At 45.7% G+C, this 27,328-nt stretch overlaps 1 protein-coding gene across 1 annotated transcript in view; it reads left to right on the forward strand.

The window, feature by feature from the left end:
- LOC139920802 (RNA-binding motif, single-stranded-interacting protein 3) overlaps positions 1-27,328 on the forward strand; it is a 186,303-nt gene that overhangs the window by 119,779 nt on the left and 39,196 nt on the right. The window contains exon 6 of the mRNA XM_078290293.1: positions 2,914-2,993. Coding sequence (XP_078146419.1) covers positions 2,914-2,993 — 80 coding nt within the window. The remainder of the gene's footprint in view (positions 1-2,913; positions 2,994-27,328) is intronic.

Consider the following 27,328-nt stretch of genomic DNA (forward strand, 5'->3'; position numbering starts at 1 on the left):
GTGTCATTCGGCCGCAGCGATGCGTTTAAGGCCAGTCATCGTGAAAAGAGATCAGTTGACTCACACTGGCACAATGTGAGACACAAGGAGCTGACCCACATACTGCTCAGTTTAAGCCTCCCCGAACAGTGGGGAGAGAAAGAGAGAGAAAGAGAGAGAGGGGGTTGGATACGGGGTCAAAGAGAGATAGATGATGGGTGGAAGTGCGAGAGATTACATATTCGAAAGACAGAGGTAGGGAGAGAGAGAAAGAGAGAAAGATGTTGGTGGCAGATAACGGTGAGGCAGAGCAGAGGAACAAAAGGATGGAGAGAGAGAGAGAAGGGAAGACAGAGGGAAGGAACAGAGGGCGAGGAAAAAAGTGAGAGAGAGAGAGAGATGAGCGGGGGGAGAGAGAGAGAGAGAGTCAGGGTAACGGTGAAAGATGGAGGAAATAACCAAGGATGAAAGACGGAGAGGAATGAGAGAGAGACGTCAAAAAGAAGAGGTGGAGACGGGCTTGGGAGTAAGATGGATGGGACGGAGACAGCGATAAAGAAGAGATGGTGAAAAAAAAAAAAAAAAAGAACGGTGAAAGTAGAGATAGGAGAAGGATGAGAGACAGAGGACAGAGGAGCGAGAGGCTGACAGAATGATATGAGTGTTCCAGGAGGTGAGAGCGAATAAAGCATGAAAATCTGGAAAGCAATGAATTCTGCACATTCCAACAGCATATTACCATAAAAGCATAGCAATCGCTCAAGCCTGCATTTAAAAACTGTCACATTTTAATATGAGTCCTTTGTGCATTATGCCTTAGAGAATCTGCATGGTGTGGCATGTACACTATGCGCGTATTCATGCATACGTTTACGTGTGTGTGATCTGTTTTGTCAATATCGTATTGTAATTTAACACAGTTCAGCTGTTTGACATAAAGTAATATCCTTATACATAGAAAAAAATATATCATAGTCCTTACATGATCTAGAATACGCCGTGATCAATGTTTTTAATCACTTTTACAGTCCAGATGACCCCTCAATAATCAAAAAACACAGAAAAGTAGTCAGTATTTACTGAGTTATTGGGAATAAAGCTATTTTTAAGGTTAGAAATTAGGAGAAGGTTAACATTATATCTACAGTTACAGTATGCTAAGGGGTTGAGGGGTTAAAGTTAATATAGGGTGGCATTTAAGATCAGGGGAATGATTTGAAGTTAGTAGTGTTAGTGTGTGTGTGTGTGTGTGTGTGTGTGTGTCGCTTATGTGTCGTGTGTATGGTTAAAAGTTAGGAATTAGAATTAGGTTGGCTGATGGAGTGTAAGTTTCTCCTCGCAACACAGCAGAAGGATGAAAGATTCTGTGTATTTGTGTGGCCGTGTGTGTGTGTGTGTGTGTCTGTGTGTGTGTGTGTGTGTGTGTGTGTGTGGGGCGATGTATGTATGTGTCTCTCGATGTGTCGTGTGTATGGGCATTAGCTGTGTGTGTGCTTGTGATGTGAGAGATCAGAGCCGTCCCGCTGTTCAGCTCATCGGCGCTGGCCTAAAGACAAGGTTTGATCTCACGGCTGGAAATGGGGAGATGAGTCAGTCACACTCCCACCAGCTTCCTATCTGCGACTGCTCTCTCTCTCTCTCCCTCTCTCTCTCTCTCTTTCTCTCTCTCTCTCTTTCCTTCTCTTTCTCTCATTCTCTTGACCCTCTCCTTCTCTGTTTCCTTCTCCCCTTCTCTCTCGCTCACTCACTCCCTTCACAGTCTCTCCCTTTGTCTTTCCTTCTTTTTATCTCTCGCTTCCTCTGTCCTTCTCTCTCTCGCTCACTCACTCTTTTTGCCTATACTCTCTCCCTCTTTTCTTCTTCGTGTGTCATTTTTACTTTGTCTCCTACCTTCTCATCTCCGTTCGTTTTGTCTTTTTTCTCTGTCTTGATCTATCTTATCTCTATATAGCACCCTACATCTTTCATCCTCTCGCCAACCCCCCCCCACCCCCTCCTCTCTCACTCTCTCGCTCTCTCACTCTCTCGCTCTCTTTCTCTTTCCTCTGTCTTTTCTATTAGGCCGGGGGAGGCTGCATAATAACTCTCTCTCAGCATAGCCTGAATTTCATCATGAAGTCGAACATCTGACTCACACTCACAATGACCTTCCTCTCTCTAGCAGATAGACAGACTATGGATAGTTGTGCTGGACTTTCCTGAATTAACAATTTGTATATAAACCAGAAGGACGCGGTTTGGTGGGTGACTCATTAATGCGGTGAATTTGTCATCACTGGTATTAACCTCATGCTCCGTGTGAAGGGTTTCCTTTCACAACCCACCAATGGAAATGGAAGTGATGCCTGCTGTTTATTTAATTACTGCTGACATGAAAGCAAAAAAGTTTCCGGGAGAAATGTATTTTCCGTATGAAAAAAGTGTTAAAAAGTGTGTTAAAAGTGTTACGTGCATTATTTTTAAACATCCATACAGTATATACGCATCAAATTAATTGCGATTCCTTGGTGTATATACCGTAAATAAATGACACCATGGTCCAGAGGATTGGTAGCCTCTATCTCACACCAATGTTACTGTTAGTTTTAGTGTTTCTCAAAATGAAGACCACATTTCCCACAAACCCCTTCCCGTTGCAAAGAGGATGTTGCAGCTTGCCCAGTTTGCGTTGGGAGAAAAGTGACCATCTTCCTGTTTCGTGCCATAAAGCAATCTCCTGTTGTGCCGTAAAGCAATGCATTTCCCACAAGATCTGTCCCGGTGGCACACAACGTAAAATGCAGTGTACATTACAAACAATGTTGAAATTATGCTAATGTCTCAAAATGGTGTGGTGAATGTGAGTGGTGAATTTCAGCTGACATTATTTTGCTAAAAACTGATAGTAATAGAAGTATTTTTGAATGAAACCCTTTGTATGGCCTTTTGTTGCAGGATGGAGTCCACAGAGAAATGTGAAGTAGTGATACAGCATTTCAATGGAAAATACCTGAAAACCCCGCCAGGCATTCCAGGTGAGTCTTTCCTCTCTGCTCTGCATTCATCTCGCGTCACCTCTTTTCTTTCTTTCTTTCTTTCTTTCTTTCTTTCTTTCTTGGAAAATCATCACTTTTTCGACAGAGGAACCTCCTTTCTGATTCAATTATGGTAATTATTTGTCTCAGATTCGCTGGACAGCTTGATAGATTGTGTACAACGTTGTTTCTGACACCTGAAGCTAGCTGGCGTGGCTATGGCTGAATAGCTGACGTTTCTATAGGTCTCTCTCTTTCTCTCTCTCTCTCTCTCTCTCTCTCTCTCTCTCTCTCTCTCTCTCTGTGGTGGTGCTGCTACAGGCTGGAACTTCTCGGGCAGGAGGAAACCCTCTTAATATTCACACTCATGCCTCTGTGCTGTTCTTTGCAATCTACTTAAGAGCTTGCACTCTCCCCTCTTTCCTCTCTTGCTCTCTCTCTCTCTCGCTGTGTCCTCTCTCCTTCCTATCTCCCTCTCCTGCAGTCACCCCAGTCAGTGGAAAAAGCTGGCCAAGGAGAGAACAGAGACAGGGAAAAGAGGGTGAAAGAACGAATGTCAGAAAATGGAGACAGAGATTTAGAGACATGATTGTACCTCATTCTGTGCTAACGCAGAAATTTGTCTTTTATTCAGTGTCCAAAGCGACAGCTACAGAGCCACAAGTTGAAAACCCAAAGAGGCAAAGCTTTAGAGAGAAAAGGGAGAGGGTAGGAGACTGAGGGTATCAAAGAAAGAGACGGAGGGAAAGGCCAGGAGGGCGGGAGTCTACCAGAGAGGGGAAAAAAAAAGCGCTGCCTCAGCAGTTTTGGGGCCAGGTGCTGCGGAGCTGGAAGCCTCGTGTGCGTCCCAACAGGAGCTGCAGGCCAGAGAGGGCGATACCGAGGAGATCTCCTTCACCCCTCTGGCACTTTTATTAACAATACTCACACCTCTGTCCGCCGGGACAGAAGCGGGCCCATAAATCGCTCCGCACTATCCAGTAATACAGCAGAGAGACTGGATTTAGAATCTCCATATTCGCTCAGCCACTGCATAGCCAGCAGCCATTAAAGGCGAGGTGGGTGGTTATATTGAAGTTGAGCCGTAATAGGAAACCTTTAAAGCGGTAATATCAGGCTGACCTTCCCCTTTAAGGGTCCATCTCCCAGCCGCTCAGGCCTTATTATTGTTAATGGATTGTTCAGGCTGGTGCCAGGCAAGGAGATTTACTGCCATGATCTATGAAATCTGTCCCCGGAATTAAGAACGGTTAGGTTTACAAGGTCTTCTCTGGTCGCGTACTATACTGTGGTCCATTCTCAAAGGTTCGCGAAATCTCCCTGTTTATTGCACTGTGCCTGAAAGCACCCACAAGACCGGCTGTTGTTGTTGCGGCTGCTCGTGTCGTTGTTGCCGTTGGTGATCTGAGGCGATGCACCACCATAATAAATTCCTTTAAGTCTACATTTATTGTACTTCGGTGAACAAAGTGTTTCTGATTCTGGCTCTGGTTCTGATTCTGATATGCTCTCCCTCTCAGATGTTGGTTCAATTGATGAATACTGACTCATTCTGTTATTGCTTTTCTACTTCGCACCATAGTTTTCAGTCCATAGGGAAGGGGAGGAGGGGTTGAGGAAGCACCTTTTTTTTTTAATCTTTCCCCTCTCTGACATTGTCCATGTTGACTTGCTCTCTACTAAACAGAGATCTCTGGACATTCCTGAATTATCAAACTCAGATGTTCCTGTGCGGAGGACCCCAGAGCCTCGGCGAGCCCCTCACAGAGGCAGCATATCATATAGCTCTGTATGTGTGTGTATGCGAGCGTATGTGTTAATATATGTGTCTGTATGTGTGCTCACTGCATTTGTGTGTTTGTGTTTGTCTGTGTGTGTGTGTGCTCATGCATGCATGTTTATATATATATCTATATATCTATATATGCGTTTATACTGTAAGTGTGTGTATGTATGTGTTTGTGTGGTGACTGTTTATGTTGGTGTGTGTGTGTGTGTGCGTGTGTGTGTGTGTCATGTTGGTGGTATTTCCCCAGAGCCCGTTGCTATGCAGGGCAGCTTCTTCATCCATCCTGCTTTGACAGCTCAGCGGCACCCCCCAGGGGGCCCCGCCACACACAGCACAGCAGGAGTGTGTGTGTGTGTGTGTGTGTGTGTATGTGTGTGTGTGTGTGTCTGTGTTCTTGTGTACGGGTATGAGCAATGTGTCAAGGCTCACACAGTGTAGTCATGACTGTCACACAAGCGCATGCACATGCACACACAAACACACACACACACACACACACACACACGCACACAAACACCCCACACAAGCGCAAATATAGTCATGCACCACTAGCTTTGACCTGAAAGCAATGTCAACATCCATATAATGCTAATGAGATCCCTTTCTCCGCCATTTAGCGTTTGAAACATACACACACAGACTTGTAGTTGCACACACTACGCCTACACATACACACACACACACACACATGCACACACTCTTCTCAATGTACCGAGCTTGCTCCACAATCCCCTGTAGCCCATATCTGACAGGCCTCTGCACTGCGAGCTTAGCCACTCAATCACACTGCGTCGGGAGGTGTGTGTGTGTGTGTGTAGGGGGATGGGGGGCCGAGGGGGGGTGTCTCTGGTTATAGCTGCCCTCTCCTACTCAGGTGTGTCCAGTGGCAATACAAAAGGATATTGAGTTGTCACCCCGCTGTCCCGTACCAGGAAGTAAATATCCGGACGTCAGGTGCCAGGTCATCTGTTAAATTCAACTGACCACAGGAAAATAAACCAAAAGGAAGTCACCATATGGACAGGAAGTTCACGTTGACTTAACGCAGATAACGCAAGGACACAGAGAGGAGGGGCATACAGAGGGTTGGGGGAGACGCTAACAGATGGCAGCTAATGGCACCGTAGACGGCTTCCATACACTTCCCGTTTAAATTTGAATGTAATCACATCTAAGTTCCCTGTGCTTACATGTGATATGGAGATGATGTACAGTATGGGGAGATGATAACAGATGGCAGGGACACTTAAACAGCATACTTCACTGTACTTGCTGTTGAATTTTTAATGAAATCATATGTAATTTCCAGGTGATTACATATGATATTGAGACGATAAACAGTTTGATGTATGTGTTATTACTCAAACAGACTTGGCACATATTTGAAGTATCTGTCATTGTATATCGTCGCCGGTGGGTGAAAACCGTTGTATCTCCAAAATGTCAACTTTTGCATTTTTGAGTTTATCCAAATGGTTTTGAATGGGTTTCATCAGTCCAAGGGTTGTAGAAATTTCTCATTCTGTAGAGGAACATGTGATCCTTCAATTGAAGTTAAAATCAAATCCGTAGAATTGGAGTTACATGGTTTCCACCTGACAGCGGCGATAAGTATTCGGATTACATCACAGTGTCCCACCCATAATTGTAGCTATCAGACACCCTTGATTACTGTAACACAAGTAACAAGTAATAGCTACATAGTATAGTAACTGCTGCACGTGACTTTTAGGCAAAACACTTTTTTATATTTTCTCATAAGCAGTAAAACACGCCCCTGTGGAAAAAGGACTGGCACAGAACTTGAATTGAGTACTTATATACGTATAATCCAACAAGTTGTACACAAATAAGTAGCACGACACTCCCATGTGGATGGATCTAATCAGCTATCCAGGTCAGGTTTGTTTGCTGAGGCCTGGTTTATATGAGACGTGGGTAGCAGTCGTCTAACAAGCCAGTCGCCGAGGCCCGCTCCGCCCGCTCCGCTCTGCTCTGCTCTGCCCATGTCTGATTCTGATTCAGAGACAGGGACATGATCGATAGCCCTGATGGAGCACTACAGCTGTTTAGATATTCTGTGCAATGCGGCAACCGCTCTCCCTGCCGCTGTTCTCCGTTGTGCACATGCACACACACACGCACAGGTGGACACACTCATACGCGTACGCCCAAATACACACACACACACACACACAGATGGACATGGTCAGACACTTATGCATACTCACATGCACACGCACATACACGCATATACTGTATGCGTTTGTACGCGCACACACAGGCACATGCAGACATACAAGCGCACACACATACACACATACATATACACGAATGCACATATGCACTTGCACACACACACACACACAAATGAAATAAATTATTTTATCACGTTCTTTCAGAGAAATGGGTTTGTAGTTATAGTTAAGAAAAAAGAGACATCCTAGTCCTTCAGTGGCTGTGGATCTACTCAGTACATGAAATAAATAGAATTTATGAAATGTGACTAAAGCAATAAACCATATTGAAGTGAGCCCAACAGGGATGCATTATGATTTACACCGCAACCCTGAGCATTGGGAAAGTCAAAGGAGGCGCTGATAAAAAGTGATTTAATCCGCTGGCTGCACTGTGCCTAGCTGATTAAGGCCCTTTGTCCCACAATGCATTAAAACAGCTTAGAGCTGACGCCCTATGGTAAATGTAATGTGAGCCGGAGATACATTAGCCATTGTTTGGTTTTGGCAGGTGAGTAATCTCATGTACAAGCCATATTGTGTGTCAGCAGTGGCAGGAAGGAAATTGATAACATTTGATACACTGTATGTTCAGTGCTGCTCAGTCGCATCGCTGTTCTTTGCTCGATTTAATTTGATTTCATAGTCAACAATCAAACAACAGCTAAATAAACAAGGAAGGAAGGTGTGTGTATGTGTGTTTTCAGAAGGGGTAGATAAAAGCAGTGTGGAGCTTTGCCAAATGACAGCACCAGCCTATGATGAATCTAGCATCCTCATGAATGCCTAGCTGTACTAACAGAGATTCAGACCAGATTGAATGTGGAGTATTTTGTAACATCGCAGCTTCTTCCCTTTCACTTCCTTTGTTGTTGCTCGCTGTCTTCTGCCTCTGCCAATATGGCAGCAGAGCTGAAAGTCGGCTCCAATTGTCCAATAGATGCTGGATAAATAATGAAAACCACATCAGGAAGCAGCCGCAGTGGCCCTGGGAGATGGAACCAAACGGAAACATGCAATATGTACGAGCTTTCCTGCTTCTTTTTTTTCGCAGTGCTCCGCCGTCTCTTACTCTCGCTCTCTCTCTTACTTTGTCTGTTTTCACTATTTCCTTGCAAACCGCAATGTCTGTCTCTGTCTTCTCTCTCTCTCTCTCTCTCTCTCTCTCTCTCTCTCTCTCTCTCTCTCTCCCTCCAAAGTACTTTATCTATGCGTAAACATTTCAGTGAGGCCTACAGTAAAAGCCATGTTCCTCATGGGGACTTGTGGGCAGCAGCGTTGCTTTTCCCATGTAAAGCGCCCCCACATATGAATGCGATTACATTCGGAAAATCCCGGCCCAGTTCCCAGTTTTCTGATTTACTTCCCTGATCCGCCAGGGATCCAGATGACACCCAGGCTTTTGTGGAACCACCGCAGCTCTCAGGCTGATGCCAGGTGGAGTTCATGGGGGCCACCCTTTGGCACGCCTCCCTCCACCAAAACACAGCATAGACCAAGAGACAGTCTCTAACCCCAAGTGCTGGCCCAACTACACATCCCATCATTACTTGCAGAGCGCGAGGCTTGTGCCCCTGAGGGTGAGGGAGAGTAGGGGTGCCGTTGCAGAAAAGATTCCCTCCCTGTCGGCGTCCTCACCAAGGCAACCGCGCCAAGATAGCCGAGACAGCCCACGGTATTAAAACGTCCCTCGCTGAATTAAGGCAAGTCCCAAATCACTTGGTAAGTCACAAAAAGCCCTTCTGAAACTGTCAGTCATACTTGAGTAATCCATGTTAATTTCCGCAATCCCTCCCACATTCCCCTGGCTAATAGCTGGTCTGTCGGCGGGCCCGTTTCTCTCCCCTATGGCGTGTAGATGTAACATGCAGCCAAGTAGGTTGGTGGCTTGGCTGTCAGCGTGTCTCAGACACGGCTGCCTCTCCAAGTGCGCCCGAGACACGTTTTTTTTTTTTCCCACGACGCACCTGTGTGTGGGCGCTGGATGTGCCTTGTTAAGTGCTGATGTGTGATTTGTTTATATATAATGCCTCCGTTCCGCATTTTTTGACAGAAACAAAAGGTCAGATCCGTGATGTATTGAGAATTCATTTACTGCTGTTCATCTTGCGGAGATGGACTGTCACCCAGTGTAAGCTAGATATCTCTCTGTCTCTCCGCAATCGCAATCACATTATTTCCCAATCAGACAGCTTTTCAATATACAGTGCAGCGGATAAGAATTATCCACCAAAGCTTCCTTTCAAATGCACTTTTCAAGATATTGCATCTTAATGAAATCCGTCCTCGTAGGGTGACACCCCCCCCTCCCCCCCACCCGCATCCCCCCCACCCGCATCCCCCCCACCCGCATCCCCCCCTGGCTCCGCCCGTCTCCCATTAGAGCCGGGACACACAGGAAGTTATTATTGGCATCCCCAGTAAATCAGACAGCTTCCTGAAAAAAGGATCAATTTCCCCCGATGCACTTTCTCATTATAACCTTATCTCGCCCACAGACAATAATCTGGATTTGTCACGCTTTGTTTGTTTTGCCACTGAACTGTATCAATCACAGGCGAAGCCGTGCCGACGGTTAGCGCGGAGAGGAGGAGGAGAGAGGAGCCGCTCTGGAGTGGATCTGTCACTGAAATATAAAGTATTCACCTGCTGCAGTCCCCTTCCACAGAAAATAATATAAGCCCTTTGATTGGCTTCAAAGTTTGTTTAGGCAGAGGAGAGGAGTTCTGGCTCCTGGAGGGGTTTAGGCAGGAACGATTGACTTTGCTCTCCACTCAACCACATCTAATATGGAGAGAGAGAGAGAGGGAGAGAGAGAGAGAGAGAGAGGGAGAACGAGAGATACCGAGAGAAGAAGATACATGGAGAGAGAGAGAGGGAGAGAGTAATAGAGAGAAGTAGAGTGGGAGTGTGATGGAAAGAAGTAGATTGGGAGCAGAGAAAATGTGACAGGAATAAGAGAGGCAGATGAAAAAGAACAGATGGAAAAGGGCAGAGAAGGGGAGGAAGGTGAGGGGCGGAATAGGGAAGGAGTGGAGCGAGCGGAGGAGAGAGGAGTGAAAGTTGGGAGGCGCCCCGTGCTTTTGGAAGGTTAAATTTGAGTAAAGTTTGGGCCGCTTCGTCTGCGGCAGAGGAGATGAAAGGATGACATTGACTGTGTGACTGTTTCCTGAGCTTGACCCCGGCGACCCCGGCCCAGCTGTCCACCGCATCCATCCTCCTCTATCTTTCTCTCTCTCTCTCTCTCTCTCTCTCTCGCCCCGCTCACGCACCTCTCCTTTCTCTTTTGTTGTCCTTGCTCTCGCTCCCTCTCTCACCCGTCCCTCCCTCTCTCTTATCGTTCCCGGCCCCCCTCTGTCTTTCATCCCTCGCTCTCTCTGCACGTCCTCCCTTCCTCTCCGCTGCCTGTCTCTCCCTCTCCGCTCCCTATTCCATGCATCGCACACATTCCTGCTCATCCCTCCCTAGCGCTCAGCTATGTTACTGGATACAGTTCGGTGCACACAATATTAGTGCGAGCAAAATAAGCACCTAAGGCTGCTGTTACTTATGAAGTATATGATACAATATCACAAAATACACAGTAAGATTTTTCCCTGTTCTTTCTTTGACCTGTGTTCAGCCTGCACTTTTTTCTCAGTTGGACTGTGGATTTATTCATTTTGTATGAGGAGGGTTGCGTTTGTTGCACATGGCAAATCTTCTTTTCTTTTCAAATCATTATTTATCCCTTGAGGCAGAGGAGCACTGAGCAGCAGGGTCAGAAATTAACGGGGGCTTGGGGCAAGAATGCCCTTGAAATTTTATAAAATGTTCATGAATTTATAAGTAAGGGGGCAAAAAATCCCCCTAATAATTAGGAGAACCCTTTTTTTGCATTTCACCCTGGTCACATTTTATTCGTTGAGTTGTAAAATGTTCACGCGTGAATGGGCCTACTGTCCCTTATGGGCCACTGTAGTTGGTTTGTGGGAGCCTATGATTGGGCAATTCTATAAAAGTGTCTTCTGAGCGAAAAACATGGAGCAGTTTTTGATCAGAAAACAACTGTGCATGCAACCACTGCGTCAACAAATTAAAAAAAACATTATTGTAAAAAACTAAAAAATCGAGGGGTTCAAGATGGACTGGTTGAGGACAGAGAGGGGAAAACAACACCATCCTCTTCTGTAAGGCCTACTGCGAGTTTCCAGCAGTGGGAAACTGGGAAAGTGGGATGTTTTTGGTATATTATGATTTCAAATAAAACAAATCTTACCAATTGTTACAAATTGATTTGCCAATATGCAATGCAAACGTATTATTTCATAGTTCTATAAAATTGGCCCCCGAAAAGGACCAACACACCCCTAAAAATCATATCAAGGGGGCAAAAAATACCCTCTGCAAAAAAGGTTAAATTCTTACCTTATCAGTCAAGTTATTGTTCGGAAAAGCCCTACTTCATTCTGTTATACATGTTCACACTTGGGAGCTGCCCAGTAAAGACACAGTTGGCTACTTAGCAGTTCCACTGGACCAATTGCGGTTCATGGTCTTGCTTAAAGGATAAGGCCGGTGTTTTTTAATGCTTTGCTTACCGTCAACAAATCCTATGAAAATAACAAAATCAACAATGCGTTTGCTCTACTCCCGTTACTTTCTGACTTCCCACGTACCGTTTTTAGCCGTCAACCCGGAAGGCATTGGCTCCAATTGTAAGCTAAAAATCTTGAAATACAGCTCACAAAGACATAGTTTCAATTTTAAAAATCGCTAACTGTTACCACAAAAAGTCAGGCTGTTGTAGTTATTACCAAATCAAATTCAAAGGGGAACAAATTCTTCATTACGCCGGGGACTATTTTCGGTGCTACGGAACTACTTTCCTGAGATCGCAAACGTGTTTACAGCCGGCTTATTAAGTTGTTTGAGGAAAAAGTCGGCTGGCCCGGTGCATCGTGATGATGAAATATGCTGCCCAGAGCAACGGCATGGCTCTTTGACATGTTTTTAATAGTTTTTTTAATACAATGGAGTTCTATGGCTGCTGGGACATGGCTGCATTGGGCACCGGCTACATGGACGAGACTTGTTGGCAAAACAAAATCATTGCTGATTTTCATAGGATTTGTTGACGGTAAGCAATGCATTAAAAAAACACCAGTGTTATCCTTTAAGGACACCTGAACAGTAAGAGATGGGTGAGCATTTCTTATTCATTTTCCTCATGTAGTTTCTCCCAGCCAGCTCAAGATTCAGACAGGCAACTTCACAGTCATGAGAACGCTTCACTAACCTCTCAGCTACTGCAAGGTCAATAGACAAAAACATTTTTTTCACCTTTTTCTTTACCTCTTTCTAGTTCGGACTGCTCCCAGCACCGCTGTTATGAGCCAAGTCTTGTGATGTGCATGCTATCTTCATGGATCTCTAAATTCCAGGTTTCAGGCGTCGATCTACTTAATCTAATGCATGGCCTAAGGCAATGCATCTCTTTTCAGACAATAGCTTACAAAAGAATAATATTCAGCCTCTCAGCAGATACAGTAGGTCACTGAGCTCATAGCCCTTCGGCCACTGCCTGTCCCGTAGAATGAAGATTAAGTTTGCTGAGGAGGATAATCATGGTCCAAGGCCTCTGTGGTATGCGAGCAATTCAGCAGATGTGCTTTCTGTGGTTCACTGCTCGACTCCTCTCTCTCACCCACACCGTTCATTAGGTTAGGGAGTATCAAAACACGTGCATGTGATAAATTAAAGCTTTTTTTCTTTTTTACACCCTTTAAAGTCTGTACTTTTAAGCTAAGGATTATATGGTGTCAGTGTGTGTTTTTGTATATGTTTGGTGGACAGCCCAGAATTGACCTCAACGCTGTTTGTATCCTGTGTGTGTGTGTGTGTGTGTGTGTGTGTGTGTGTGTGCACGTATGTATCTATGTTAGTGAGTGTGTCTGTATTAGAGCGAGAGAGAGCGTTTATGTGTGTATAAACATGCATGCGTTTGTCTGTGTACTTGCATTTGTCTTAGAGACGGTGTGTGTGTGTGAGTGCTTCTGACAATCCACTGATGTTGCATCCTCTGTGCGTCTGTGTGTGTGTGTGTGTGTGTGTGTGTGTGTTTGTCAGGGAAGCAGGAAAAACACGGGCATCAGTTACACCCCGGCCACGTCATTGTCACCGTCCCAGGACACAGAGGGCAGTGAGATAAATCTAACAGCCACCCCCAAAATAGAGCGTGGGCCTCCATTAGAGCAGGACGCAGGCTGTGTGGGAACAAGCAGAGGTCACTGTGGTCAGAGGAGTTATTTCTGTAGCTCCACCGGACCTCCAGCAGTGGACGCCCATTCATTCATCCGACTGCCTGCCAGCAAGCTAGGGGACACATGGACACACACACACACACAAAATACCAGAAACACACCTACACACACAGCAAGTGGACAATCAGTCGGACTGGGCTGCCTTCCATTTGGTGAAACCTAACTGCGACAGCGGCCGAGTTGCCAGTGTTTTTCCTCACCTGGGTCTATTTGCGTCTCTTTTTCTATGTATGTAAGTGTATTTTTGTGAGAGGGATCGCCTGCTGGTGTTTCAGTGACGATGAAGGGCAGTGGAAACACACCTGTGTCTCGCTGACCTCATCTCTGTCTCTCTCTCTCTCTCTCTCTCTCTCTCTCTCCCTGGCCGGTAGAACAGTACATGGTGCTCTGCCGTTCTGGATCACACTTCTGGTCTATTTCTGGTGTTTTTGCTCAGCTTGTGGACACTGTGATTTAGTTTACAGACACGGATGCACACTTTGCCCATTGCGCAAGCACAGACACACACACACACACACACACACACAACACGTAAAACAAAACACACCAACAGAATGATTCCTCACAGTCTATCTTACTTCCTTTGTTCTTTGACTCTCTCTCTCTCTCTCTCTCTCTCTCTCTCTCTCTCGTCCTCTCAAACCCATACACACGCACACACTCACACACACACACACATCAATAGACCATTAGGAGTGTGTTGCTTTCATTACCTCCAGCTTGGCCCTGAGACAGTCTTCACAGTGGAGTAGAGCGGAGCAGAGCTGGCCAGGATTGCAGTATATATAGACAGAAGCCTGGTAATTGCCAGCTCTCTGTTCTCTCTCTATCCTGTGCGTCAGGTGGAAAGTATGAATCTGTGGTGTCTGGGGACCACCCCTGCCGCGCTGCACCGCATCTCGCTGGAACTGTCCGCCCCCCCCGCTGGGCGCTGGTAATAGGGGGAAAACACTGAGCTTAACGGCCTCAGAGAGTCCGACCACTGCCACTCTAACAACACACTGCGCCGTGGGAATCAAAAATCAGGCAGCCCACACTAGCAGTAGAGAGCCACCTAAAGATATACTGTACCCGTCCTAGAAATCTCACTTTTTACATTTTGCTTGCTGCGCAATAGCAAGTGCTATTGCTGTACTATAGCTTCCTTGTCAGAGAGGAATAGGGAATAGTCTGTACAATTAAAATTTTGTGGTCTTTCTACCTGCCAGAAAGCGCAAGGCAACAAGACATTTGAGAGGTCCTAAAATATGTGTTCAAATATGTCAATTCAGTTGTATTTTATATTATTTGAATTAATGAGCTGCTGCAGCGTAGGTGCCTGATGGATGTTATGACTTATATTGATCTGAAAAGGCAAGTATGCATTACATTTTCTTGGAAGAAGTATTTAGCCAGTACTACGCACGCACTAGGCAGCGTGTAATTTAAGTATAGTACCCTATTGATATGCATTTCTGAGTACTAGCATATTGGCTTCTTTAAGTGGTGAGTGTCCTTTCATTCATTTACAAAATGTCATTGTTGCCTACAGACCCAATAAACAAATGACTTATTTCCCCTATTTGTGTTTATTGAATTGCACTGTACAGTATGTGCCTTACAGTGTAATACAGTGGTGTATAATATATGGTGCTTTCAATGGGATGCCTTTAGTAGCCTGTAGCATTTGTAGAGGTGTTGACATATTGGCCTCTTTGCTGCAGCAGTCTTCCAGATAGTAGTGATCTAGTTATGATAATACTACCAGTGAGTTTTCCCATTCACCAGGCCCTGTCCTGATCCTCCTACACATACACACACACATTTATGAATTACCTTGAGCAAGTCATATCTCTCTTTTAGCCCTAGACGTAATCTCGCCACGGATGCATCCAGATCAATTTTTCAGGATGTCTTATTTGTGGAACGAGCGGCGGGCTCGACTCAGCGGGGGTGGGAGGGGGTGCAGTCAGGGTGTATCCAATTTCAGGCTGCAAAGCAAAATGGCCTTGGAGATCAAGGATTATACAGCAGATTTCTAAGTCGAGCTGATATTGATTCGCTGCGCCCCTGGGGAACCCCAAGCCGCACCGTCTCCGTGTAAGCTTTTAAACGCTGCTGCCTTTTAATGGCCTGCCTCGTCACTATCACCCCTGGATCTAAGGCGCCGTCAATTGACCCTTGTAAATAGAATATTTTTGTTTTTCTAGATAGGTCTGTGCATATGCCTTGGACCAATAATGCAGTGAAAAGTATGCTTATGTTAAGAAAAGGTGCTCATTAGTTGTGCTAATACTTACCGTGTGCTTTAGCTAGTGCTATGCTACATAATAAAAGATCAGAATCAGAATCCCTTAAAATTGCCAAGTACAAAAAATAAACTGCAGTTGGTCATGGTGACACTGTTGCAGAGACATATTGACAGATTACGGTGTAAACAGTACAGGGACAGCAGGACCTCACATAGAGTGCAAAGAGACGATACATGTATACTTATACATGCTTTCAAAATTCATGGTGCAGATGACAGCAAGTCAATTTCCATTGTTTTACAGCTATCTGACTGCCTTCATTATGGCCGCTCATGAGTATAATTATCAGATATTTGCATTTCTGTGTCATCCTGGCAATCCTCATCATAGTAAATTTGCCATGTTGGAGCTCCTCCACACTACAGCTGGCACTGATGAATATCTGACCACCCAGATGCTGAATTTTTCCATCGATACTGTACGTTTGAAATTCAGATCCGCCACAGTTCTGTGAAGCAAAGGCATTAATCACAAGAGTTTTCATCAGTTCTAATGCATCTTGATGTGCTGTCTCAAACTGAGCAGCACTCTTGGCCCCCCTCTGTGACTTTACCTACTCCATCTCCTTCCCCACTCTGAGGCACAGAATTAAAAGTTTGTTGTCCTGCCATTTAGCCATCTGTTCTGCAACTTCCGCATCTCTCTATTGTTTTTTTTTCTCTCTATCACTCTCTGACGTTCACACTCTTTCTCTCTCTCTCTCTGTCACACACACACACACACACACACACACACACATTGACACATTGAGCACACGTTGTTAACCAACTAAAAATGCATAACCACATATTTGAAGTTTGGTAATTGCTTTTGGAAAAGCTGAGAAAAGGAATAGAATATTATTTCAGAGCCTAATCATTCAACAAAGATCCCCCAAAACAAGGAGGAGAAAGACAGGCGAAGGGGGCCGGGCTGGGTGTTGGGATCTGGTTAACTCGTCAAATAGGCTCATTATGGGGTAAAATCAACAGTGGGGAGTGTTAGATGTGTGCTAGCAAGGAGAAAGTGTGTCCAAATCCCCTCGGCTCGCACAGCCATTACAAACAAGAGTGGATTAGCCAGCAGACCCCTGCTGGGCCGCTGAATGGATGAGAGTGGGAGAGACGAGGGAGGCCGCTCCTCTCCAGCATTATCTAAATAACAGGCCGGGGAATTCAATAAGCACCGGCCTCATCAGACCTCATCAGCCCCCCCAATTAAGCCGCACATGATGGCGGCCGGCGGGCTGGTTGCCGCTGGTGACAGACGAGAGTCGCCACGACGACTCGCCTGCTTCCGCAACGCTGCTGTGCTGGCCTCACATTCCCGGCGTTGTTTGAGTGGATGGGTTGGTATGTGTGTGTGTGTGTGTGTGTGTGTGTGTGTGTGTGTGTGGGACAGGTGGGATGGGTGGGTTTTTGTTGTGTGTGTGTGTGTGTGTGTGGGAGGGGGGGTTACGAGTGCAGTGTAGTTTGTAGATCAAGCATTGTTGGACATTGGTTTAACAATAGTTTTTGTGTGTCTTTTTATCTGACAAAGGTAAAACATTTAGACATGCTAATTTACCATAATCTCACACACTAAGAGACAAAGACACCCACACATACCCAAATATATATATACACACACACACTTTTAAACACTCAGGACACACTCCCACTGTACTCCTTCCACTGCCCTCGTTGCTGCACCGATGTGTCCCTGATAGCCGGCCTCTCCTCCAGGTAAGAAGGAGCTGCCTTCAGTGTGCTAGTTGTTGAACCCTAGTGATATCGACGTTGTGTGTCAATATCTCACCCCTCCCCCACTGTGTTTCCCCAAGGGTCAGGGCATGTGGAGAAAAAGGCTGCTCTCCCGCATCGATTGGGGCCCATTAACGCGGGATGAGAAAAACAAAGCCTTTCATCACGGCTGAGATGTTTAGGCAAGGACTTACTCAAAGTTTTTCTCCACAGGTCAGCCTTTCTCTCTGTTTATCGCTCCCATGTTCGCTCTCTCAGGGGGACAGAGGGTGCATAGCTAGCTAGTACAAATAATGCTGAAGAGTTTGCTTATTTTTTGCAAGAGAAGAGTGTGCCGTCAAACTGCCTTTGTACTTTTTTTATGCATTGACAGTGGGAAGGCTGAGAGGGAAACGGTAGACTTGCGACACAGGAAGGAAGGCTCTGGTGGGGTCGGATCTAGGCCAAGGAGAGTTTGTTTAGTTTCAGAGGCAAGGGTCTTAACCGCTAGACATCTCTCTAATTACTATTTTCATGGCATTCCTGGATTATTGGACAGTTTACACTCTAGAGTGAAGGGAAATATGAGACAGAAAAGCAGTATTCAGGCATCTAACGTTGTAAATACATGCCAAATGAACAAATACATGCTATGCGCCTTATCTTGCTGAGCCACCAACATGGGCCACTCAGTGTTTTTGTAATGCATTGTATTGGGCTGAACTGTGAGCAGTAAAATCTAATACAATTTAATACAATTCAGTATTGCAGTACAATACATTCATGTCTACTTAATCAAGCCAGCAGATATTGCTGAATTACAGTTTCCTTATATACAGTTTATACAGTGCATATATTCAGCATGCACAGAGATGCTATTTAGTGCATCAGCAACATTTCTGGAAGAGAAAGAGAGGAAAAATGGGTGTCAACGCTTCTTGAGAACAAAGAGAATATATAAGAAAGAGAGTCAACAGGAATTATAAGCATTGGAATATCTGATGCTCTGTTTGTAGCTCAGTACAGGACATCACATGTCATCGTCCATGATATGTAAACTAATCAGTTAATATTTGTAATTTTCCCTAGCCACATGATGCATTTGATGATGCATATATTTTTACATATATGACTGACTTGACTGAAGAAGCAATCACAGCCCACATTAACCCAAAAGCCTGCCCAAGTCATCCACATTTATGAGAATACCAGCAGACCAAAGAGACTAATTATAATTGTGCAGACCTAGCAGACCAAACTTACGTCTCCACTTAACATCCCCAACTTGGAAAGTTTGCCATCTTGCTTCAGAGAAAATAGGAGAGAGTTTTTTTGTTCCCTACAGATGGACAGTGGGCCTCCATATTGTGGATTAGAAACTTCTGAGAAAGAAAAAGACAAGGAATGTGTCTCAAGGATACAGTAGCTAGACACAATGAGAAAACACTGGAGGGAGGGTGTAGATGAGTGATGGATAAGATTTATATGTGAGAGAGTGGCAGGAAAATAACATGGACCTTCCTGTGCTGCCTTTGGGTGTGCGTGCATGTCTGTGAGCGTGTGTGAGTGTGTGTGCGTGTGTGTGTGTGCTCTTTTGAAAGTAAAAGAGCAAAGAGACCTGCACCTGCTGCTGCTATCAACCGGTGGAAAGCTCCTTTCAACACAGCCTTAATTACAGTCTGTGTGGCTATATGCCTGGTTCAGACAGGCTGGTCTCCACGCAGCCAACCAAGGCCTCTCGCACACAGCTCCCTACCTCTGCCACAGAGCCGCCTGATCCCTAATCAGCCACAGTGCCACTCTTCATTGATCCCCAATCAGTTACAGTAAAGGGGACGCTATAGAACCGCCCCCACCCACGCCCTCCGCCCCCTCCCCCTTATTAGTCGGGTGCCCTGCTTTCATCGATCATAAATCAACGTCTCTGGCAGCATCGATCGTCAATCACCCCCAGTGACATTATCGATCGGCCGGTCCCACGGCTATAGGCCTGCCCCCAGCCCTCGGCCCACATCCCGGCCCGGCTGTGGCAGTATTGATCCCCCCTCAGATACAGTATTGAGGGCTCTCTATTGATAATTCATTTATTGTGCTGTAATTTCATTTTCTTTCCTGTCCATACTGTTGTTACTGGAAGCCCCTACGGTAGAAACCTAGTTAACGGACACACAGCCTTTTGTTCGCTTGCGTCTGTGAGCGGTACACTGCCCTAAGTGATGTGGCTTTCTTGTATTTGCAGCTTGAAGCACATACGCTGCCTCTGTTGAAACTTCATTAAAATTTGCAGGCAGTGGTAGTCTAAAGGTTAGATAAGCTTGCTTGTGACAGGAAAGTTGCATGTTTGAATCCCTGGGGCAGCTGGGAAATTCTGTGCAGGAAAAATGAATGAGTAACACTCTTCCTTCCCTTAACAACGACCATCAAGGTACCATTTAGCAAGGCACCTAATTTTTCTTTTTGAGTTACGTTATGGCCAACAATAGAGGACTGTGGTTGCACTGCGTCCTGGGTATGAATTTGTGTAACTCCATGAATGTCAAACAGGGCAGTGCTGAAAAAGACCCTGCGTGCTCAGCAAAACCCCTGCCTTGATAAATATACATTAAAAAAAGTTAACCTCTTTGCAGTAACGTTATGTGGTAGGTTTGTAAAGCTGAGTAAGAGAGCAAAAATATACCAGAAATAGCAGGGACAACCTCCGATTTGATTACATAATGATGTGAATAACACAGTCTTCAAACTATACTTAAACAAGGCCTATAGAACATACAGTGTGCCTACTTACATAGCTGTAAATCGATCTATTCTAATTCTGTGAGTGTAGTATATACCTGTATACACTTGGGGAATATTTGCAGTAGGTCTAGTGGATGAGTCGAGTTCTCCTCTTGCATTACAAAGCGCCCGTCTGTATGATTCATCTCTATAGATGGGAGGTTTCACGGGTCACTGGAGGCGTTGGCACTGTTATAATACTCTGCTAACAGGGACAGAGCTAGCTTCACTGTCTGCCCACACAGACAGCGGCAACACAAGTCAACCCACAGGCAAAGTACAACAACAGCTGCTCTTAAGCCCATCTACCACAGCCGAAACTGTTTGCCACGAAAAGAGAGCTACGTAGGCAGGCAGCCAGGCCAGAACCAGACTAGTCTGGTTTTACACCACACAGCCAAACAGAACCAACGAAGGCATACTTATTATTCATGTCACTCAATTCCCTCTGAAAACAGCAACTCTTAGGCCAGGTTCAGACTTAATGCATTATATGTGTTGCTGTCTGATGGAAGTTCATTCCTTTCAAAGTTCATTCATTTCATGTGAGAATCTGCTGCTGCTGCATCATTGTGTTGCAGAAACATTGCGTTGCAGTGCAGAGGTTGCATGTTTCTGGATTTATACTCGTGTCGATAATGCATGCATGAACTAAAACAAGTGATTTTTCGCCCCGCTGTTTGCTAGCTCTCCATGGAGTTTGCATGATAAAAATGTTTCACCAGTGAGTCAGAGTTGCATGGAAAATTTAGATTGTAATACTACAATCCATAACATTCTCTTATCACTTTCTGTATGTTTGAGCAAGGGGATCCTCGTGTAGAAATCTGCACATAGTTTGTAGCAGCATAAATTCATTATGGATTAAGTGTGATCTCAGTCTTGGATTCTCATACGCAATTAAAGTGCATACATCAATTTGCGAAATGTGAACACAAATTGGAGACAGTGGCTACAGCTGAAAACAACCTCAGTGTTCCATTAGCAACTTTGTAACTGTCATGTTTTGAAAAACTGTTCATTAGTTTTCTCTCCAATCCGATCACAACTGCAATTATGTTTTCTCTGTTGTTTTTCACAAACTGTGAAACGTAAGAAATGAGACAATTTAACAGCGTAGCATAATAGAATTCCACACTTGTCTCCAGCGATAGCAGGCGATCTCCAAAATGTATTTAGAAATATGCATGGTGACGTAGTGACTTGCGTCGCCTATTACATGTTGTGGTGTTTTCTCAGCTGTTCTGTCATTTCAAATGGCGTCTACAAATAGTGCTTTCAATCTCCTGCTGTACTCTTAACATTTTGAACTAGCCACAGCCCGGCCGCTGGTAATTCCCACCCTGGCCCTGCTGTGTAAAGTGGCCAGTGGTACCCAGGCCTGCTGCAGCACCAGAGCTGTTGGCAGTGTGGAGCAGGGCTTGTGTGGCCTTAGCATTAGAAACATCTGCCACAGCCACTTTTAAATTGCAGCCGAGTGCAGGGACCAGCGACACTCAACTATGCCGTTTGGAAATAAATGTGGTAAGGGCTGTCTGCTTGTATAAATGTTATTGAAATGCATATGGCTGGGGGATCGAGAGCAGTCCATTAGAGTTGGCACATCTACACAGACGCACACACACACACACACGTACACTCACTCCCACTCACTCACTCACACACCTCTGTCTGCTCCGTTGTGTTTATTTATTTGTTTATTCACCATGGCAACCTCAGTGTCGGGAATGGCAAGTGGAATTAGCTGATTAGGCTAAATTGAAGTTCCTCTCCTTTAACTGTTTTAGTGGTACCTCAGAGCTTCTCCCAGAGGAGTTGGCTAGCAGCTCTAAACCCGCTGCCTGTGTGGCGCTACACTCGCAGCTCGCACTTTTAACTGCAGACTAATTCACAGTCAGTACTTGAAAGCCTGTAGGCACGAATTTCTCATCTTCTGCCATATTTTCATCTGCCAAAATTAATTGCAGCTCTGGGTTTATGTAGAAAAAGAAGAATATTGTTCAACACATCTTTGATAATGAATTTATTTGCATTTGTCGAAATGAAATGCATTTTTGCCACTGATTCAGAGTGCTCTACCCTGTGCAATTGCTTAGCACATTTTACATTACTTTAATGTGTACATATTCATGAACTTAAGCTTCACTCACACACACACACACACACACACACACACATACACCCACGTTGCTTTTTCTAAGTATTCCCACACCCATAAGATGGTCTCAATCAATTCAAGTTGTCTTCTGCATTATAGACTGACTGTGTGCCAGGCAGACATGGAGCTCATCTCATCCATCAGCTTTGTTTATTTGTCTGAATCTGGTCTGGGATCTGTCTGTCTGTGCAGCGGTGCATGAAGAGACAGACAGGGAGAGAGATGGAGAGGGATAGATAGATAGATAGATAGATAGAGAGACAGAGAGATGGAGAGGAAGAGGGGAGAGAGAAAACAAGTGAGAAAGAAATGGCGAGAGAGGTGGGAGACACAGCGGCAGAGAGAGAGGGAGACAGGCAGGGAGAGTGAGAGATGGATTAGCATGGCAGAGACTCCCTACATAACATTACTCTTGTTAAGTGTGCAATAGCTCATCGATCAGGCTTCCACCGCCCGCATCCAGGGCCCTTCCCTCCTCTTCCCTTCCCGTAATCCATAATATCATCTCAGGCCTGGACTGGCTGGCGTGCTGCAGGAGCCCTCTATGGGAAAAGCTGGGCAAGGGCCGATCAATAGCCATACAGTGTGTATATAGTGCAATACTGGCTCGATGGAGGCAGGGTGAGGGACAAGGTGTTGTCGACATCCTTGTCCCTATGCTCATCTCACTCACCCATCTATATACGCTATCAGTCAAAAGCTTGGACACACCATATTTTTCTTTATTTTTACTATTTTCCACATTTTACAATAATAGTAAAGACATCAAAACTATGAAATAACACAAATGGAATTATGCAGTGACCAAAAAAGTGTTAAACAAATCAAAGCTATCTTATATTTCAGATGGCTTTGGAAAGACATTCATACATAGGCATCAACATCAGTATTTATGTTTGTCTAAGAAAGAAATTTCAAGCATTTAAGCGTAAGCCTTTAGATCAAAATGGCTTTAAGAGAATGAAAAACATAGTACATTCAATCAGGTGTGTCCAAACTTTTGACCGGTAGTGTATTATGGATTGGAGTGGGAAAACTGGACTGCGTCTGTAACTTACTCTCTCTCCTCTCTCTGTCACTGTCTCCCTGTGTCTTTTTGTCTCTCTATGTCACTGTATCTGTCTGTCCATCTCTCTCTCTCTCTCTCTCCCTCCCTCCCTCTCTCTCCCTCTGCCACGCTCTCCTCTCAACATCCGCTCCATTTATCGGGGCCGTGTCATTGAGCCGCGTGTGCCGTCCCTGTCAGCGAAAAGGCTGGCAGACTGTCTTCATTTCCATGCTGAAGGACGCGAGGCCAGCGTGGCAGTTGTGAGAGCTATCGACTGGGATCCGTCAAAGCGCTCCCTGTAGAGCGGCTGCTCGGCTGCTGCTGCCTGCCCTCCTGCTCGGCGGCCATTCTGAGCTCGTCCGCTTTGCCTCTGGAAATGGCGACGCACGTGCGACGCCGCTGCGGTCCCGCTCCCCGTCTCCCCTCCTCTGTCCTGTCCACCTGCGTGCTGCCGTACCGTCTAAATTGAGTCTTTTTTTTTTGTTCGTCTCCATCTCTATCTTCATCTGTCTCTACAACCCTCTCCCTCGCCCTCTCTGTCTGTCTCTCTCTCTCTCTCTTTTCCTCTCCCTCTTTTTCTCTCCCTTTCCCATAAGACACAGCCTCCTCAGTCTGGGCAGACAGGTCAAGCCGGCTGATGGGAATCAGACAGTTGTTGATCCAATTAGAGATCCCCTCCAGCAGGTTCTGAGTACAGCCGAATTCCAATAAAATACCATCCCCGTTCTTCCTTTTCTCTGTTCTCTCAAAAAATGTCCTTGCAGTAAAATGCAGCGAGCGAGCCGAATGACTTTTCAGGGGCGCTTAACTCTTAACTACATGAAAAGCAAGCCGAGAGAGCACATTTTAACCAAAGTTGTTTTTGAGAAGTGGAAAGCTGCCTTTCACAGAATCTTTTCAGAGTGACATATTTTGGTACAAGTGGCTGAACAGCCCTCTCTATTCGGCCTCTTTAGGGCTTCGCACACTCTCAGAGCAAAGCAAGGCCAGCCCGGTTTGACTCCAAGCCCTCTGGCTCATGCTCTGCCTTGTGAGAGGCCTCTTTTGTAACTTACTTGATGGTAAAAAGCTGGCTGATTCAGTGAGCGAAACCTTCCACCCAGCCCCTCTGCAGCTCGGGGGCATTCCTGCATTGATTTCACCATTCAGGCCAAACAGATGTACAGACCAATTCTGCGCTACGGATGAATGTCTGACGTGCTGACATTGATGTATTATAATACATGTGCTGATTTGCATTCACGGATCAAGATGTTATTCCGCTGGCCTCGCGAGACCATCCGGAGCACGCAGGCTCTCTTTGTCTTCGGATACCAGAGAGAAAAGAAATGGTGAGATCCGGTGTTCTCTCTTCTCTGGCTGTTATTCTGCAGACAAAAGGCTGATTTCCCCCAGATGCTGGCCCATAGGAAACAACAGTAACCGCAATGATTACTTATGCACGCATGCTTTACCAGCTACGCTAATAAGTGGAACTTGTGACAAGCTTCAACTAAATTGCTATTGTAATTGCACTGTCACATAGAGAAGTACATCTGAATGTACTTATTGGTTCCTTTTATAGGGTGATAATGTGTATATTGATGAGCAGACAGCCCTGACTATCTCTTCAAAGCCAAGCACAGCCACACAGTCTGGAATATGACTGAGCTGGAGCTCCCATCAAGTGAAGCCATTACCAGCAGCACAGACGTCTTGCTCTCAGTAAACTGTTTCCACCATTCCTCCTCTTGCTTTTGTGTGTGTGTGTGTGTGTGTGTGTGTCTGGTTGTGTGTGTGTACATGTATGTGCATGCACGTATGTGTGTGGTCACCCCTCGCTAACATGTTTACCTGTTCCTATGGCAACCCACATAAAAAAACAATTAAGAGTTCCCATGGAGCACCTTGTTAGTGGCCGTCGTTGACCCCGGACCAGAAACACTTTATGTCTTTTTCCCCTGATTTAGGATCATTAAAGGGCAGCAAATTGGTGCATGAGTGAACCTTTTTTTTTTTTCAAGCAGCCCCCTACAACACACACTATGACTGGAGCCAGTGTGAAATGTGTTGTACTTGGAGCCTGTGACCTAATGACACAACATCAGCAAGCGAGTATGTACAGCCAGTGGCCTGGTTTATTCTGGGCTGCACCAGTGGTGATGGTGGGTGGTGAGAGGTCCTAGAAGGGCTTTTAGGCTGGCTGCAGTTTGTGTTGTGAGTGTGTGTGTGTGTGTGTGCGCGGGTGTATGTGTGTGTGTGTGTGTATTCTAGGGTTATAGCAGAAGGACTTTAAGGGCAGAAGGAGGGTGTGAGTGAGTGTGTTTCGGGGCTACAGAGGGGTGAGTGTGTTCGCAGGGTGGGTGGGGTGGCGTGAGGCTGTTGGTTTTGGGCTGGAGTCTTAAACAAATTGGCTAGTGCGCTGTGGGAACTGGAGACGCAGTCACAGGGGGAACGTCAGCGTGCTCCGTGTCAGATTCTCCAAATTTCTCCGATAGCTAATTATCTCCCAGAGAGCCAGAGGAGAGTTTTGGAAAAGCTTTTGTTGTCTTTCTCTTCTCTCTTCCCTCTTCTCTCTTCTCTCGCTGCACTCTCCTGGGCGGGCTCTGAAAAGTTTGGTCCCTCAGTAGGCCCTAACGCCATACACACACACACACACACACACTCACACTTTTTTTCTGTCAGAGAAGTTTGTTTTGCGTGTGTTTGGTCCCTTAGTAGCCCCTGTAGCCACACAAACACACACACACACACACACACAATTTTGTTCGCTCCATAGCCCTCTGCTCATTTGCATCTCACACACTCTAACTAGCCAAACAGGGAGGCAGATACAGTACTGACATGTCAGAAAAAGAGATCGGTATGAATAAACAAATCATGTTAGCTTATTAGTGCCCGCAACGTTTCATTCAGCTGGAAAGCTCCCTTGTCATACGTTCGCTTGACTTCAGGTTGACATGTTGTATTGCTGTCGCTGCCTTGTCAGTGTAGCCAGCAGTTCTTTCTCTCCTGCCGTGCGATCGCGTCCTATACCGCCTTGTTGTGGAGGCCCACGCACCTCTAACATCTGGGAGCAGAGATTAAAAGCCATTCTCTCTGTGGGTGTCAGCTGCGGCGCGGTGAGATGAAAGGCCTCGTCGCTCGGCGTCGGCCTGTATCGCCACAGAGCGGCCCGTGTCACCGGGCGCCGGGCCTGTAATGCGAATGCGATGACAGGACAGCCGTCAGGTCTCCTCTCTGAGAGCACCAGCTGCAGGTGCAGGGGAGCGGCGGTTCAGTGTTTGCTGGCTCGACATGCGGTACTGTTGCTGGACTGTACAGAACGGGTGTTTGATCCCGGAGTAGTTTCTCTTCTCCTCTGTTTTCTCCTTCTTCATCTCTCCCTCTCTCTCTCTTTCACTTTCTTCCCCCTCCTCTCTGTTTGTTTCTTGTTTCTCTTACCCTGTCTCTCTTTATTTCTCTCTGCCTCTCTCAAGTTTATCCCCACCACCACCCAACCCTCTCCCTTCCTCCCTCTCATCTCCACAGTCCACTTCCAGAGAGAGATTCCGATCTCGCTGACGCAGACTAAAAAGGGGACGGACACTGTAAGACCCCCAGATCCCTGGCCAAGAGAGCCACCCGTTTCTCACGAGAAACGCTCACTAAGGCCTTTTTTTTCCTCTTTTCTCTGGCTTTTTTTTTCTTTCCCTCTCCTCTTTCATTGAGTCCGTCTTTCTTCAGATGTTTTTTCTCTCTCTCTCTCTCTCTCTTGATCTCCTCTACCTGTTTTTTGTCTCCTTTGGTGCTCACCTGCAGCCCGAGTGTGAGAATGTGCCCTTTGAGAAGTTATCTTTAGAGCGACGTAGGTCATCGCAACACTTTCACTAACCTTTTATTGGCAATTATGCATACAAAAGGCTGTTGATACCGAGACAGCTTAGATTAGGTCGCTTTCTTTTTTCATTTAGATTAATAACAAGGTTATTTCATGTCATGTTTTCCTGTTGGTGAGAGGTTGGTGATAGACACTTGCCAGCTCTGTGTTGAGTGTGTTTGTTAATACCATGTCTG

The sequence above is a fragment of the Centroberyx gerrardi genome, chromosome 19 (genome assembly GCF_048128805.1).
Source record: "Centroberyx gerrardi isolate f3 chromosome 19, fCenGer3.hap1.cur.20231027, whole genome shotgun sequence".
NCBI lineage: Eukaryota > Metazoa > Chordata > Actinopteri > Beryciformes > Berycidae > Centroberyx > Centroberyx gerrardi.